General features: G+C 42.6%; 1 protein-coding gene across 2 annotated transcripts in view; it reads right to left on the bottom strand.

Moving 5' to 3' along the window:
* The window catches only part of CRACDL (CRACD like), a 64,806-nt gene that overhangs the window by 21,543 nt on the left and 25,434 nt on the right, over positions 1 to 17,829 (bottom strand). For both annotated transcript variants that reach the window (XM_061988501.1, XM_061988499.1), the window contains exons 2-4: positions 4,316 to 4,392; positions 3,212 to 3,377; positions 333 to 468 (exon numbers count right to left, since the gene is read on the bottom strand). In XM_061988501.1, coding sequence (XP_061844485.1) covers positions 333 to 468; positions 3,212 to 3,377; positions 4,316 to 4,382 — 369 coding nt within the window. In that variant the 5' untranslated portion in view covers positions 4,383 to 4,392. The remainder of the gene's footprint in view (positions 1 to 332; positions 469 to 3,211; positions 3,378 to 4,315; positions 4,393 to 17,829) is intronic.

Raw genomic sequence — 17,829 nt, 5'->3', positions numbered from 1 at the left:
AGCAATGGAGGTTTCCCCAGTACATTTTTTAGCTCAGGTCAATGAGTTACTTTTATTTGAACTTCACAATTGCATGATACAGAGCAGAGGACATCTCACTTCAGACGTTCTCTTAGGGAGCCAAACAGCCTGTCCATTTTTCAACCATCATTGAAACACAACCAAGACATGGTACCGCTGTCCAATTAACAAATGTGACACTTCATGTAAGCTGCAGACAGACGTTACTTAATAACCAAATGTTCAACCATAAATATTATCCCCTAAAAAATCAAGCCTGGAAAGACATTCTACCTCTTGCATTTGAAATAAAACTCTGTTGTGTAAATTACCTGCAAAGCTCTAATCCGATCAGAAACGTTTTCTTGAGAAAACACTCTTACTGGCCTTGCAGGCTCTTGCCCAGTCTCAGGGATGAAAATGCTATCATGTGACAAAGCTCTGCTTCCCATAATGCTTTTATGTGTCCTAGAATAACACAATAAATGAGTTAAAACATTCAGGCTTTTTTGGCAATCCTTTTACTCTTAACTCAGGTGGCCTGTTGAACGTGGGAGGTAAGCGTGCGCAGCATACATCAGACAGGAGATTCCAGACTTCTCCATGAATACAATACATTCAGGCTAATCTAGGTAACACCTTTAAAAAAACAAACAAAAATTCACAAGTATTGTTACCTGTCACAAACCAAAATCGAGGTTAAAGGCAGTTTAATCCCAGCAATTGAACAATATCATATGGAAAAGCTACTGCCCCTTGGCTGGAAGCCAGCAGCTGGGTGGTGTGAGGGTGCCACAGGCAAGCCCAGGTGCAAAATGAAGGGAGTTCACATAAACGAGCTTGGACCTGAGACAGACTAACTTTTGTCAATGTAAGAATGTGTTTTTCAAGTGACTGACCCATACCATAGGAAGGATAAGTACCTTTTACTATTTAAGCATGGTACAGGACTCAATGCATCTCTGCCATATCGGTCACCAACAAAAATATTTCAGGCAATATACTTCTCACACAGAATCATTTGCATAAATCCTTACAAGATGCTTACAAAGCCCTGTGCTCTATATCAAAATCTCTGGGATTTTCTCTTATGAGCCTGGGGAACACAGTTTTTCATGGACAGTCTTTGTGGGCTAGTGAGTGGAAGCATGAGATGCTTTGTGGGTAGCTTCTCTCATACTCCATTTCCTAATTATGAGGGATGCAGCACGTAACTCCTTTTGCAAATGTTACATAAACATCTTTTTTTTTTCCTAATGGGAATGGTACAGGAGACCCACCAATAGGCAGCTAGCTTTAGGAGGTTTCTTGTGCTTATTTTCCTCAGCATAGCTCATAGCCTAACTGAGCAGGGCCCAGAAATGCCTGCACGTGGCATTTCTTCTAGGACTCCCTTCTTTTACATTTTCTAAACAAGAAAGAGAGGAAATGGCAAACCAGAGTACAGAATGCAGAACTGTTTGAGTTCATGTAACTATCAAGTTAATTAGGCAGACATTCTAGAGGAGGGAAAAAAAGGTAACTGTGGGGTTTTTGTATCTTGGATACTGTCAGAGGGACATTTAGGAACATAAACAAACATGGCAGAAAGTAACATTTTCCTTGTAATGGCTGCTATAAATATGTTTGATAAAACAATGGCAGGAAAAAGTTGATCTGTATTCCTGCTGCAGGAGGAAGGAAAGCCTGCCGCTTCTGCTTAATGTGTTACCGACATCAGAAGAACAATTTATCTAAGTGAAAATGTGATCTCTGCAATGCATCCAAGGTCAGACAGATCTTTAGCAATTTGCAAAGTGCGTGCCAGTCAGGGCTGCAATGGCTGCTCAATGAACTGACATTTTACAAAGGCTGCAACAGCAACCAGAGAAGTGGTGGTGTTGCATGGGCACGTTTATCCTAGCATGCTACCTTTGCTTTCTCCTTCTAGCAGATGCCAGCATCCTCCCGGATGCAAAATGAAGGTACCCTAGATGTCTCCTCAGATTACGAGTGCTCAAATTAATTTTCCTTCCTTTCAAGGAACTTCCTAGTCTTTGTCTGCCTAAATAAGTATTAAGAAATAATAACGTAACAACCCTGCAAGTAATGGCACAGGAACGTGGTCAAAACAGCCAAAGATCATACCCACTCAGACATGACTTTGTTGAGTCATGCACAAGAGAAAGAAAATCTGACCATCCATGTTCTAAAAATACGCTGTTGAACAACAATGCTATAGCCCACCGTTAGAGCTGGTGCTGCCGGCTCTGAATTCCTGGGGCTTCAAGCCGGGCTAATATTGTCGTTGCCAATGCCATTAAAAAAATGGAAAACAAGGCATTGAGAATAATTTCTTTTGGTTGTTTGGCGCTGCCTGGTGGCCGCGTCCTATAACGCCGCTTTAAATGGCCGGGATGGTTTGCCTCTGACGTGTCACTTACTGGAGGAGGCTTGTTCTGAGAGGCACAACATTCACCAATGCAAATACCTTCTTTTTAAGCAGTCAAGGGGCTCTTCAGTCCACCTGTCCATCCAGGAACACTTTTGAACTTTAGATCAGGTTTTCTCATGGTTACCTTTTAGTAGTGGCAAACATTTTTGGTAATGCCTGGCCAAGACAGGCTTTTGAGGGGCAGACAGATACGTTGGCTGCTATTCATCTGGTCTAACTTCAGACGTTAAGCCACAGGCTTCCACCCACATTCAGTGGGGAGAAAGAGGTACTTCACCTGTTCTAGGTGAACCTGCTTCTGCAGGGGGGTTGGACTAGATGATCTCTAAAGGTCCTTTCTAACCCCTACCATTCTACGATTCTATACAGTGGAAATAAAGGCTTCACAGCCTCTGGCTCCTGCTGATTTCAGTTGCAGCCATCTCCTTATCCCTCTCTTACTTTCAAAACCTGGCATAAATGGTTACACCTTAGGGGCATAAGACAATCCTGGCAAGACAAGGGTCGAGCACTTAGTTTTTAAAGTTGGGAATGGCATTGTTTAGAAACAATAATCCGAGGCTTATTTATGATTAAATATTACTTTTCCTGCACCCTATCCAATTCCCTTGCAATTTGTCTCACATTGGCCCCTTTCATTTGTACTTTCTTGGAAAAGGCAACTGTTTGAGAATGCAGCATTCCAAGCAAGGGGAGGAGGCAACTTTGGGGTATCTCTAATCTACAAACATTGTACCAGTTCTGCATTTATTTACCAGCCAGAGTCCAAAGACTTACTCAAGTTCATCTTCAGAATCATAACTAACGTGCATGTCATGAGAGGCAGCAACATCACTTGTTGACTGGACTAACTTCAGACTGCTGCTCCCAGAAGACGATGTCTCTTTCCTTTTCTTTTTAACAAAAAACTTTTTGAACGACTTGAACTTAGATTTTTTCTTTCCTAAGTGAAGAAACATAAAACAGACATGACCAGGAGCACGTGCAAATTTTTGGAACAACAATAATTCCTTTATAATTTCTGGATAAGTGGATTTTTTTTTTCTTCCTGGAAAATGCAGCATGGTCTGCTCTTGCATTAACGTCTTTGAACATTATATTGATAGCACGAAATAACTATTATCTTGGAGAATGGATTGCAATGTTTATGACACATGAGAAATAAGCTATGGTGTAGAATCTTTCCTCATAGAGTTTCTACTTGCCTCTTGACATAATTAGACTGTAAAGAAAAAATTTGGTATTAACAGATTGGGATACAGAGAAGAAATTACAGCTTGGAAACCTTGCCTTTGTTCAGCAAGCTAAATAGTGATAAGAACAACGTTACCAAAACCAATTTAAATGTAGAAAAGGCTTACATAGGTAGAATGTGCAGTGTTGGGAAGCTAATGGGAGTTCTGTAATACATCCCAGAATATTCTGAATGCTAATTATGAAACTCAATAGATCACAAAGTATTAAACTAGAAATCAAGCAATAATCGCAAAAAGCAATGCTGGTCTGCTTAGTGAGGAAAGATCTGAATTAGGATCAGTTGCAAGATCTATATAGGAGACTACTTAAAATTAAATCAACATTTTGCACAACACATCCCAACAACCTGTGCCTGTCCCATGTAAGTTGGCATGACAGTACTGTCAGCATTTCACTTATCATTGGATCTTGTTGGGTTAAAAAGTTAACTTGGCCACAAGATGCTACAAAAATCTTATTTCAAGCCTCTGAAAATGTCAAAAATATAACAGCTCTCAGAGATAGAAGGAAAAAAGAGAGAATGCATTCTCTAAACAAACAGATCTGCCTCTATAATAGAGCTAAGGCATTGAAGCTCAAGAAGTCACAGCACATTTCATTCACTGGGGAAGGCAGCAATCCTACCTGAATTGTCCTCTCCATCTCCTTCAGTCTCACGCATCTTAAGGTCCATTATCCTTGAGGAACTCATGTGACAGTCACTAAAGGAGGTAGAAAAAGTGTCAGTCACATCAATAAAATAACAGTACTTCACTGTATACATGTGTCACACAGGCAAGTTACAAAAATAGAAAAATATAAAACATGTGTATAGTTTTACGTATAAAGACACAAAGATGTCTAAATATGTATATTACCTCTACATAGAAATATACAGAAAATATGAACATGTCCCATAGGATGAAGCTTATTAGGCTAAGATGTAATAAATTCCATAGAATATTTCCACTTTCATAAGATGATAATACAATATGGTTTAGTTAACCAACTAGCTTCTCCTGACTGAAAATTAAGTTTGATGAGACTATCAAATGCTTCTAAAAGCATGCATCAGAAGACGTGGGCTTCTTTGACTTCTTTTCTGTGTCTATTCAGGACCACAGACAAAATATCTTTCTGATAACTATAGCTTTTGGGTATCACATGCAAGTAACATTAGTAAGGAGCCATGTGTATTTTTCCCCTGTTTATATCCAGTTTGAAGTATTCTACAGATTCTATCTTTTCTTCTCTTTTAAGCAACTTGTAAAAAGGTAATAACTCTTCTTATTCCTTTGTTTGCATAGACAACAGGAAAATGTAAGCAAAAAGAAAACATTTTCTTCTTTTCTTCATTCCTTTTTGCTTTTTGGAAGCAAAATATCACTTTGCTTATTAAGGTTCCTAAATTAAAAATACTTCCAAAATTGGATGTATCCTAAATCTGAGGACAGAATAGCTGTAATTTGAAATCCACTTCCAGAACAGTAGTCTGTGCTCTCTTTTCTTCATCTGGAGAGCTGTGATAACTTTGTGCTCAAGGCAGAATAAAGTCATGGATGCCACTGACTGGATGATGAATTAAATACCGCAGAGTAACTCTTTGTGCTGTAACAGTGACAGTGACAGATGCTCATGCCACAACCTGGATGGGAGGGTGAATATACTGTGACTACTTTGATCCCCTGAAGTACCAGGAGACTTAAGTAACAAGGCTCGTAAATTCAAAGAGTTAGTGAAATGGAAATGAAACATTTATTACTCAAGTCTAAAACATGACATGTTGCCTGAACCATCAGCAAGTGCTTGAGCTGGGCCATGATGAACAGCTGCAGGAGAGCGGTGGCAAAGGCATCTCTGCTACCCAGTGGCTCCAGGGTTCTCCTGCCAGCCAGGCCCACACGCTGCTTGTAAAACAACCCCCTCTACCACCCACTGGGAAAACAAATCTGAGTGAAACACAAACATGAGGGTGAGCAACTTTTGGTCAAGGGCACCTGCCTTATGTCAGGAGGATTAGTAAGGAATTGGCCCTAGCAAAGAACAGACATGGACGACGTATACATTTTTTAAAGTAAACGCCCACTGAGAGGTGACAGATAAATATGTATTGTGGGCTATGGCATATCTAGTCAATTATTAAACAGGCTCACGGTGTCTCAGATTCACGCTGTCATGTTGCAGTAGAGATGGCAGGAGTGCAAATGAATACCTTCAAAGCCTCAGCTGCTATATGCATGCCCTGTAGCATCTATAAGTTACACGCATCCTACATTCTCTATATAAATTATGGATGCTGTAACTCAAATCCTCAGCTGAGGCCCACTGACATAACTACGCCGCATCCAGCTGCACTCAGGTGAAGGGTGTATTTTTTTTACCCAAGTGTTCGTATGCCATACTTCACTAGTTCTGAATAGCAAAACCACTGGGGGACAAGTACCCACATAATGGAAATGTTAGTTTGAAGCATTCAGGCAAGTATGAACACATTCCCTCTGGCAAAATTCAAGTAGATAATACATTAGATTTCTGACAAACGAGAAATGTGTTGTCCCATCCAAAACCTTAGATTAAAAGAAGGTTACCTCTACCATGTCAGGGAAGATTTGTGTGACTGATTCATGACATCTGAGGTCATGGAGTGTTTCCACTGGGTGCACTAAGTATTTGGGGACAGTAATATGTGTCCAAGGGTGTGGCATATATCTCCTAACTTAAGGGAAACAGAAGGACACTGATCCCCTATGAGCTCTCTCCTTGCCAGCCCTGCATCTTGAAGCAAGGTTGTCACTCTCGTTCTGAACCCATGCAGACAGGTCTGCCAATTTTTTGTTATATTCTAAGGTTATTTTAAGAATTAGTGTGTCTTTCCAAAAAATGCCCAGGACCTGAGGAAGGCAGTCACCACTGCTATGCTTTTGGAGGTGTCTCTTGCAAGGGTGCAAGGCTTGTACTACAAACACTGGCTTGTGAGGAGTCAGGTCCTTGGTCAGTGTTGTGCAATTTGGTGGACTACTTATTTAGAACTGGTTTAGTGTAACTTGCTTAGTATTAGTAGCTAAATTTGCTGAAGCCTTAGGCTGGAAGTTGTGAACTTTCACTTAGACATTTTGAACTTTTATCTAGTCAAGTGAAAGAAGGCCTCCAAGTCAGCTCAAGCCAGCAGGTAACCCAGCTACTTTCACTAGCTGTGCAACAGTGAATGTAGAAGCTGCAAAAAAATAGCAGCTGCAACCTCGGAGGTAAGAAAAAGAACGGCCCTGCCCAGAGACATTGAAAGGACACAAAGAAGAATGGAAAACCTCAGACCCTAAGATTACTACTGGTCTGAATTGTTGCATGAGGAGTGGTGAATTTAGATTGTAAGGGTATAATTGCCCAGAGATTTCTTTGCTTGAGGTCACTCTTTGGAGGAATCTATCTTTCAGCTTATCAGCTGAGCAGAAACCTAGAGTCAAACGGAACACTGTTATGGTGGCTGGCTAACACCAGGTCCTCCCAGGAGTCGTCCCTGGATGGTTCCCCAGTGTCAACCGGGGCAAGAAACCAGTTGTTTCACTATGAGACAGCTGATGAAGAGATCCAGGTGTGCAGAGAGGAAAGTTGTCTGGGCGATGCAGAAAGTGACCTAAGGTGCGGGTCACAAGCAACCAGGGCAAAAGAAACACCAGGCACATGTACCAGCGGCCTCTGCCTCCTGCCCAGGAGCCCAGAGACTCTGATGTCCCCAGAAGAGATTTGGTTATTTTAAATTACACTGAATAAACCCAAAAAGTTTGGGTCAGATAGGCAATATTGGTTTTGCACTGGGAGGGACTGTAACACACATAAAAACTGCATCTAAACTTGGTGAGCAACTACAAGGATTGGGGAACTGTGTGGGCCTTTCACTGCCCTGAGCTTGTGAGTAGATGTACCTCAGGTTTTCAGCTCAAAATACAAGTTTCCAACTGAACACGGGGTTTGATTTCTCCCAGGCCCACACTGACTGATGTGCAAAAGGAAGGAGCAGTAGCAGCCCTCACCATAGTCACTATGTTGTGCAAACATGCACTGTGATGAGGAGCACGAGACATGGGTGCCTGCACAGCGCCAAGGGCCTGGGAGGAGTTTTATTGCTGCTGTTACCAAGGGGAGATTTCTTTGTGTCAAGGGATGAAGGTGCACCCACTTCCTTAACCTGAGGATGACAGAGGAAGTCAGCAGGTAGCAAGGGGACTGGAAGATTCGAGTTGCAAAATACTTGGTGGGCAGTGAGCTGTTGACAGAGTTTTCAGAAACACACTCAAAAGTCAACAGATTAGGTTTTTAGCAAACCTTGATATTATGCCAATATTGAAGCTGAGACTTAGTCACGTGCTTGTGACAAGCGACAGCCTCCACTGTAGCAATATCCCAACACAGTATAAAGAGATAACAGCCAACACTGAGCATCCGATGGTTGCCAGAGATCCCTCTGTGCCACTCTGCCTGGCTTAGCGTCCCACCAACCCCAGCCGTAGGCAATCACTTTCATTTCTACCTTAAAATTTACAATTACACCTTTATCGACAGGAGGGAAAGTTGTTTTTCCTATTAAACGTTTCCTTTGCTGAAGGCTGCTAGATAAATATTGGTTTTCCACCTGCTCACCATCCACCAGGAGATAACCCCATTTTGTTTCCCAAATAAATGAACTCTGAGAATTGTTCTATCTGTAGCTCCTCTTTTTTTCTTCAAATATTTTAAGAAAATCTTTAGGCAGGTTTTCGATCTTTCAAGCTTTTTCCTCAACAAACCCTCTGGCATTAATACATTCATCATAGCAAAGATTCAATTAAAACCATGATATTTATGATGAGAAACAAAAAACCTCAGAGGCCAAAGTTTACCCTTGGTCTGACTATAACTGCTTGTCACTTCCCAGATGCAAACAGAGATTTTATTTGTTTGCTCTGGAGCTGAATTTCATCTTCCTCAAAGCTTTGCTTAAAATCTATGACAGCCTACAAGTTTAATAGCTATGCAACGAAATGCTGACAAAATCCAGCAGCTTTGAATCGGCACCCACCAGCACGAGTGGCATTCAGTGTGCACTTATGCTTGGATCTAGAGACTCATCTGTGGAGCAGGGCTGCTGAGCTTTCTCATTTCCAGTTTCCCCAAGGATTTACTTGAAGTCCATCAGTTAATTAAATCACTCGGTGATCTGAAGGCTCAGCAGGATTCTCATCCTAGAGGAGCAGGCTGCATTGCTTCTCCTCCTCTGTTAGCAAGGGCAAGATTTACCACACCTCTGGCAGCCATACTACTTTCTCTCTTATTTTTTTTCTTTGCATTTTATGTGTGGATCTTTTCACAGTGGAGTACTAGAGATACCTGGTTTATCAACAACTTATGAGATTTTATAAGCCCAAAATGCCTGATGATAAATTGCTAAATATTATCCAAGCTTATAACAGTATTTTTTCTATATTGGACTTTTCCCAGCAGAGATTGTTTCTATTTTCCTCCTTCCTTCTCATGTTCTTTCTAGATGAGCTAAGATACAAGACATATAGCTGAGATATGTCAGTGCAGAGAGTAAAGAAGGAATATGACAACACAATGGGTTTTTACCCCCCTTCCCATCCCTCCCAAATGTCAGTAAATTCAAAAGTGTGTATCCAAAAGATTACAGCTGAACCAAACAACAGTAATTTACACCTTTTATTCCTGTGTTGTATAAGAATATACCATTCCCAATAGACTAAGAAACACCAGGAATTAATGTGATTTTTAAAAATCTGAATTTATGGAAACTATTTCACATGAGAGGATGACCTGTCCTTTACTCTCTCCGTAATATGCACTACAACTCCTACTGGCATTACACAGACTTATGAATTTGGGAGAAAAAAAAATCAAATGCAGGGATTCTGGGAATATAAAGAAAACTGAAATACTCAGAAAGACTCTTCTAGCTGTTGAAGTAACAAAACTGAAAACATCTAAAATACTAGGGCTTAAGACTGAGGCAGCGTTTCCTCACCACTCCCCACTTCCTCTTTGAGGGCTCAGATCTGAAATGAAGGCACCATTCGTGGGCCATATGACTCCTCCTCCTGTCACATGGAACCCAGAAAAGGGATCTCCAAGTTTCCAGGGAGAGCAAGCCTAGGGTGCCTGTGGCAATCCCCTGGCAGTAGCAGGTGCAACAGCAGGGCTTTCACACCTCTGGAGAGCCTCCAGCTCTCTGGCATGCCCATTAGAGAGAGCTCCATCTGGGCACAGCTCCAGGAGGCCACGCCTCGGCACAGCACAGGTCCAAAAGCCTGTCCTGATGACCTGCCTTTCAAGCAAAGGTTTATCCCTGCAGCTAAGGGAGATTGTGTGCTGAAGACATTGCACAATGAGGTGTGGTACAGAACTGTAAGGAGGTCAGGGTAAAGAGCTTGTGATGGGGAGGTATTTGCACAATGCAAGAAACCCTGCTGCTCAGCACGCCTCTCTGCTCAGACCTTCTCCTACTAACAGAGATCCCAACTTCACACCCTCCCCACTTTCAAGCTCTCAAACCACTTTCAGTGCTCCCAAGAGATAATGCCAAAACTAAATCTCTCACAGCATGCCCAATTATAAAATCCTCTCCAGAAGTCATCCATCATCTTAGGCTTATATTACTAAGATAAACTTCTCCTCTCTACCCCAACTTCTGCAACGGGAGGTCTAGGAAGCATAGTGAAGTGTATGAGCTCAGGTATTAGGAGTGTCCACACGAGTGAGATGTGCTTATTGAAGTGAAATCCAATTATTTTGTATAAACACATCCAAAAAGTTCACATAAACAGAGAGGAGAACTTGGTAACAACTGCAACTTCATTTCTAAAGCCATACATCTTCCTGTTCCAGATTCCTCTTTATGTCAAAGGAAGACAGATTTTCAGGTTTTATTCAGCCTCCATTTTTTAAATCAAATGAACAAATGCACCTGAGCGCATGTTTACATACACACAGCCATCCCAGGAGCTTTATCTGCAGTCCCAGCACTGTGACTGAAGGGCCACCCTGCCTTTCTGCCTTATGTCAGCAGCTATACAAGATCCGTACACATTCTAACTGCATTCCCATCCTTTCTGAATTATTAAAAAGAGTTTACTCAGAGAAGAGATGTTTTCTAAGAAAACTGCATTGTTTTCCTCCACCAAATCTGCATAAAATGTCAAAGATAAGCGTCACGCCAAACCAAGAAGCAAAACACCGTGTCACTTTTTACGTACACCTTGGCCTATTGTTTTCAAAGCTGGGCAGACAATCATCTCCTTCCATTTTGCTCAAATGGTTTGAATCAGTAAACAAAAAAGTATTCCTTCACAAAGTCTCCAACTTCATGTCTTCTCTCGTTTAAATAATTTAGTGCAAGTGCTGTTAGCACCTACTTGTTTACGCTGACTGATGGCCATGGGCACGTGATCTTCAAAATGTGGTATTTTCACAAATGGTTTGCTGCTTAAAACGTGACAGTTTGTTATTCATCTTCATCACTCTCACACTGAACCTGGTCTGTTTTCCCCATCTTTTTTTTAACTGCCTTTTCTCTAGCTACTGCTACCCTTGTGTGTCATTAGAAAATCTGTATGTTGCACAACCACAATAATGTGGTGAGAGCCTGTGTACCATCCTTCATGCTCATAGCAAGGCTGGCTGCGAGTAGCTTTGCTACCAGCACCTTCTTCCTGGCTGCATGGATCTTAGGCTGGCATCCAGCTGAGAGCACTCAGCCTGAACATAAAGTTGATGCCCTCCTCTTTAAAACTCTGCCATTGAGGGATCCTTGCATCCTCTTCCCAGTCACTGTCAAAATGAATAGAGCTCACTGTGAGTGATTTGCCCTTTCTCTCAGAAATGACTAACACAAGTTAATTCACCAACACATAATCTCCTAACACATGCTGCTCCTTGTGCCAGAGTTTGTTATTCCTCCTCCATCAGCATTGGTGGAGGTGGAGGAATAGCAAGCTGTGGCACGGGGACTAGTTACGTATATCTACTGACATGCTACTACCTCTTTGCACCCACCCTTTCCTTTGCAGTACTCACATCTATCACACCAAATCCCCTATTATGTACTATGTAAACATAAGGTGGTGCCTGATGTCCTTGTGATCACTGATAGAAGAGACATCAATGGATGCCAAGTAATAAAAGACCTGCTAAAAGGAGAGGGGAGATAGGGTATAGCTCTCATGGGCTCTTTTTCCAAGCCTTTGTCCTAACAGGACAAGACCTGCCATGACCAGCGTGCTAGACTTCATGGATCATGATGGGAAAAACAGATGTAGCAGGTGCATCTTCCCAAAGCCTTTCTTTCAACGGGTTACCTGGGTTTTCACTTGCTTCTTTCACTGCTGTTGGGCAGTGTGTGTTTTCCTTTGTCTAACCAGCCCAAATTCCTCTCAGGTGCATCTGTTCCTGTTGTTCCAAAGGCTGTGCAGATTCTCATGTTAAATCCTCACCAGCTCCTCTGTCATGCCCCTGCCAACAGCACATTCCTTTCTCTATTACAAGCATAATGCATTTCTGAAGGACAGGGAAAAAACCCTGCTCTCTCTACCTGCTTTTTCTTCCAAGAATTGATAGACCTTCCTTCCTGCAGCTTTCTGTGAAATGAAAAACACTCTATAAAATCAAATTTCTTCCCAAGCAGCTTTTGAAGAGCGAGCTTTTTGCTTTCAAAAAAGTGCATTGCAACACAACACAGAAACATAAAAGGTCAGAAGGCACCATGGGGATTGCCCAGTCTGATCTCTTGGATAGTGCAGGGAATAGGCTGTCCCCCAGAAAGGTGAAAGGACCTCTGCTGCCCTGATAGAGCTCAGTAACTCAAGGGTATACACCTTGTCAAAGCTCATATTTTGTTCATTGGCAAAGCTTTAGCATGCATACTTTCTTTAAACAAACAAACAAAAAGCCCCAACAAAGCAAACCAAACCACTATATAAAAGAATTAAAAGGGAACAGGGTGGGGGTTGGAGTTTGCACTGGCAAAAGAATAAAGCACGCTCATGTGAAATGTCTTACTCCTCTGTGGTAACCCTTTCCTTCTTGCTTTTCTTGTCTATATTTTTGTGACTTAATAGAGGGGCCAGGAGATCTATACTCCCAAAAGGAATGGAAAGCATTCTCATTAAAAGAACTGTTAGAGTAATAAAGCCACATTGGCTCTCCTTCTTCCCTCTCAACATGCAGGGATAATAAAGGCATTGCTGTTTTACACAAAGACACAAGACCTCCCCCAGCCAGCTCCCTGTCAGGGATCCTTTGCTATATTTAGGAGCACAAACAGCCCTACATACTACCAGAGTTTAAGGCTTGTACCAGCCATCGTTACTGATAGAAGCACAATCTGTATTTTCAGCCTAAATAATTTGAATGTTTACGTAGAGTACTTTGGCTAATAATGTTCTGAAGAAGTCCATCTTTTTTGTAGAATAGCAGGCTAACGTCAGTCAGAGTCAAGGGTCAGTAAAGTATTAAAAATTCACTGTGCCCGTCCTTGAAAAGTAACAGAACATAAAGTAAAATGTCGTACTGTAGTTAGAACAAAATTACATTTGACTCTACATGTCGCAACTGCAATTATTCTTGAATTCAGCACTGGGAACATTCCTGAAGCTATTTCAAAAAAATAATTACACCAGGTCTTTTGGTATTCAGAATGAGTAGAAATATCAACTTTCTTATAATGTCTCAGTGCCTTTGAATTCAAGGAAGCATAACAGGGCTTTTATTGATCCTTCCTTGCCTTTTGGAACCACAAATACAATAAATTGTGTATATACCCATTTACACACACACATACACACACACTAACATTTTGGCAAAGAAAGAATTAGACTCATCTGGAACCACAGCAATCTCTGAGGAATGGTGCACTTAGACCTGCTGCCCCATCAATTAGCCTAATGTAACCATGTTCTTGCACAGAGCAGAGGTTAATTGGAGTTTAAGATGCGGAAAGTGTTTAGCACTACCAGCATGAGATTCTTATTCAGCTTTATCTGCTATTCTGAAGTAAACCCAGTGGGTCAGGTTAACCAGACAATGAAGATAATTGCCAACATCAGAGCTGACTGTGGCCCAATTTTCTTCCTTTCCGATCCCATCTGTATTGCACGAAGTATTTACTCCCAGCTCTACTATGTGTGGTGTAGACAATAGTGTCATTCCAACAGTTTTATTAAGTTTCTTTAAAAGTGAATGACAAATCTGTTGAACACAGAATAGAGCTATATTCCAGGCCACTTCCAAATATTTTGCCATTAGTGTGATAAAAATATGGCCTGGTCTGATCAAACACAAGTAATGAGGAAAGCGCATGAAATAAAGAGACTAGGCTGGGCTTTAAGAGGTTCCTCGGGAACTCCTATGCTGGAAGGATGGAAAAATTATTGGGATCATAAAGGAATCATATGCAGAACGTTTTTAATATTGGATATTTAAAGTTGAGGGGGGGAAAAAGGAAGTAAGGAATGCAAAGAGCATGAATGAAATATTCTAAGAGATGCCTGAGCCCTTCCAGGCTGAGCTACATCAGCCTACCAGCTGAGATTAGGCAGAACATAAGGAGGCCGGTTTCCAGGAGCTGCTCCTGAAAGGTGCCATCAGGGGCCCTCAGCACTCCCTCAGCTTTGCCTCATTTCAGCCCACACCACTCCGCCGAACCGGCTGCGGTCGTGCGCTAACCTGGAGTCACCTCGGACGCAGGGATAACAAGAAGCCATGTCTCCAGCCCAGGGACCGGTTCAAGCTCCTGGCTCATCCTAGCACAAAGAAGAGGCGAGGACAGAGTGAGATCCAACTGGAGCTGCAGGTGGGCAGTGGGAGGCAGTGGGGAAGGGGAGCATCTTCCCCTGCCTTCTCTCTGGAGGGCTCTGACTGCAGACTTGGACACCTGGTTTCTTCCCCAACATCCACACGGACCATCCAAGAGGTACTGCCACTGTCAGCACTATCTCAATCCTCTGAAATTTCCCCGGGCAGCAGTGCTCACATATTTCAGCAATAACTGCTACCTTGTAAACACATTCCACATTCCTGTTGCACTAAACCCCACGGGTGAAATGCAAAGCTGAACGGCCTCTTGTCTAACTGTTGCATGAGGCTCACCCTGAAGCAGCATATGCGGCAGGATTTTAATTGGGAAGGACCTCATTTAGCCTTTTTTGACCCTTCCTAAGTTAAGACTCTTTTTGCTTTCAATTGATAAGGATTTTCTGGAGCCCAAATGAGAGACATGAGCTATGGGCTCCCTTCTCTTTCCTCCACCCAAATAACAACTCGGATTGCTTCCAGGAAAAAGAGCACAAGACTTTTAATGCAAGGTCACAGCAATACATGACTACTGCAGGGCTTTCAGGTAGGAGTTCAGTTAAGTCGGACAGCCCTCCTAACCCAAATACTTTCTTTTGTGAAAAGGCTGCTTTCTGATATAGCCCCAATAAACAACATTGCTCAGTCCTTTCACCTTTGCTTGGAACCTTCCTCCACAGTCTATAAGATAAATACAATAAAGAACTCGCAAATCTAAGAGCCTTAATGTTTTGTCATTTACTGCTTCACAAACATGTACTTGCAAACTTTCCATTCGGGACATATTTCTTACTCTGTGTTTGAAAGAGATGACTTGTTTTCCTGTATCTATTTTCTTCCTGTACACTTGCAGGTGTGTGCTCCAAACCACACTGCTCTCCAAAACAAGGATATGAGCAAATGGAAATAACTGCCACTTGCTCAGATTCTCATTTTCCCCTTCACTCATTCCCTGCAGCAATACTCTCAGTGCAAATAACCCCTGGTGAGTCACTCTGCACGTTTCATCTCCACTTGCCATTTCAGACTTGCAGACTTTTGGAAGTCAATACCCTGAATTCATCTTAATAGTTTTTACTTCTGTCTTGTCAAAAGTCCAGAGCCAAGTCTGTAGTGCACCCTACAACACCTGCACAAGCCCACTGACTCCCTCATAGAAAGCATTTGCACATGCCACTTTGTCCAGGACAACTAGCAGCAAGCACGTGTGCTCACATATTCAGAAGATTATATGCAAAAAAAATCTTACCAAATGGTAGGGGTTGGAAGGGACCTCTAAAGATCATTCAGTCCAACCTCCCTGCTCAAGCAGATCCACCTAGATCAAGTCACTCAGGAACACGTCCAGGCAGGTTACGTGCAGAACAAAATGAGGAGAAGGGACTGAAGAAAGTACAAGAAGGGACAGCAGTGAGGAGCTCAAACCTTCCCTGAGAGTGCTTACAGCAGTAAGGGACAGGATCACAGGAAGGGTTACTGCTCCTTATCTATCCAGAGCAGCAGAAAAACGCTCTCAGTCACAGTGTCATGCCCATTGTGCAGCCCCTCTGATCTGCAAAACAGATGGATCCAGCTCTGAACAGCGCTTTCATCTTAAACCAATGGAGGACAGGTGATAAACATCACTACATGATGCTGCTCCTCCTTAGCTTTAATTTCGTAAGGAAACAACATTTATGTGACCGCACTGTCTATCCTGCTCCGTTTTCCCATTTCCCCACCACTTTTGAAGCTGCTGGTCCTTTTCAATTGAGTTTGATGAAGAGATACATCTCAAAGCCATGAAGCTCCTATCAGTTCTGAAAAAAACGGTGATTGTGCGGAGTCCACACCACAGAAAAGTTGACAGCAGGATGAAAACAGCTGCTTGTTCCTCTTCCTAGCCAGCTGAGCAGCCAGTACACCCATAGCCCAGGCACAGCTGGCTGTTAGAGGATACAGATGGTTCAAGACATGACAGAGAGTCAGAAGGAGCAGGGAGGGACTGAGAAGTCCTGCAGAGAGTGCACGGCGGGTGCATACTGCAGCAGGGGAGCTGGACAGCCCTGGCATAAGCCAGGTGCTGTTTGTAGAGAATGAGGCCAATGTTGTCATGATGCTGTCACTTTACTTGGAGCCAGAAAAGAGAGAGCGGAAAAAGCAGCTGCCATCTCTTGCAGCTCACCTGAGATTCAGACCTGTCCCTGACCTTAGGTCACACGGGACTTTAAGGAGAACATCATGCTGTTTCAATAAAGTATACTACAAAGGAATGGTTGTTTCTATTCATACCACTACAAAGCCTACCATGATGAATTCATGCCAGACCAGTCCCTACATATATAGTGTTGGGATGACAACCAGCTTGCAACTTCAAAAAGCTCTCTGGAGGGAGAATTGTTGCCACCTGCATTTTACAGATGGGTATAAAAGTATGGAGAGATTAAGCACTTTCCCCAGTGTCCTCCAAGAAGCATCTCTCCAAGCAGGGACCAGGATGAGTCTGTCATGCAGAAGCAGTGCTTAGCTCCAGGCTTGTCCCTTGGTCCAGCTCTGCTGGAGTCGATGGTGCAGGCTGAGGTTCCCTCTCTGGTCCAGGGCCCAGCTCCCTGTAGCACCTCACGGCATAGTAGAAAGCAGGAGGCAAAGAGAACTGGATCCCCTTCCCTGGATTTTCCTTGGAGGGGGTCTCATGGACTACTGGCAAGAAATATATTGAGATTCACCCACTTTCTCACATCATCACTTGCCCTTAGTTTCTTTTTACTTCTACCACTGGGGTAGAAATTCTCCCTGTCCTCCTCTGACCTGAGGAGCACTTTCCTCATGAAACCCCACCCTCTGGCAGAAAGCTCTCACATGCACATTTGTTCCTGGCTGTATCTCCCTCTAGGCAACACAGAAAAGAAGACACTTCAGATATTAATAGTTCTAAATCACCTTACTCTGAGGAGATGCCTCTCTGCAAAGGATAGAAGGAAGCCAGAGTTACTTAACTGTTCATGGTGCTCTGTGTTGCCATCCTCACTGTCCTACTCTGTGTGTTAAGTAAGCCCCAAAGGCTACATGTGAACTTGAAAATGACGTTTAAAAGGGGCAGAAAGGAAAAGACTCATTTGGGGACTGATCCCACGTGTTCCCAGGTTGCCTTCTTTGAATATATGCCGAATGTTTTAATTCAATGCTCACAAGCGTGATGAGATGCAGGTTATTAATTTATGACAAGATTATTATGGTTAATTTAACACGTGCAGGCACTTAACTAACTACTGTTGGGAAATATTTGTCATTAATTCAAAAATTTCCTGCCTGCAATTTGGCAGATACAGTGTGAGCTGCTGAAATCC

The sequence above is a fragment of the Colius striatus genome, chromosome 1, assembly GCF_028858725.1.
Source record: "Colius striatus isolate bColStr4 chromosome 1, bColStr4.1.hap1, whole genome shotgun sequence".
Lineage (NCBI taxonomy): Eukaryota > Metazoa > Chordata > Aves > Coliiformes > Coliidae > Colius > Colius striatus.
This window is presented reverse-complemented; position numbering and strand designations above follow the sequence as displayed.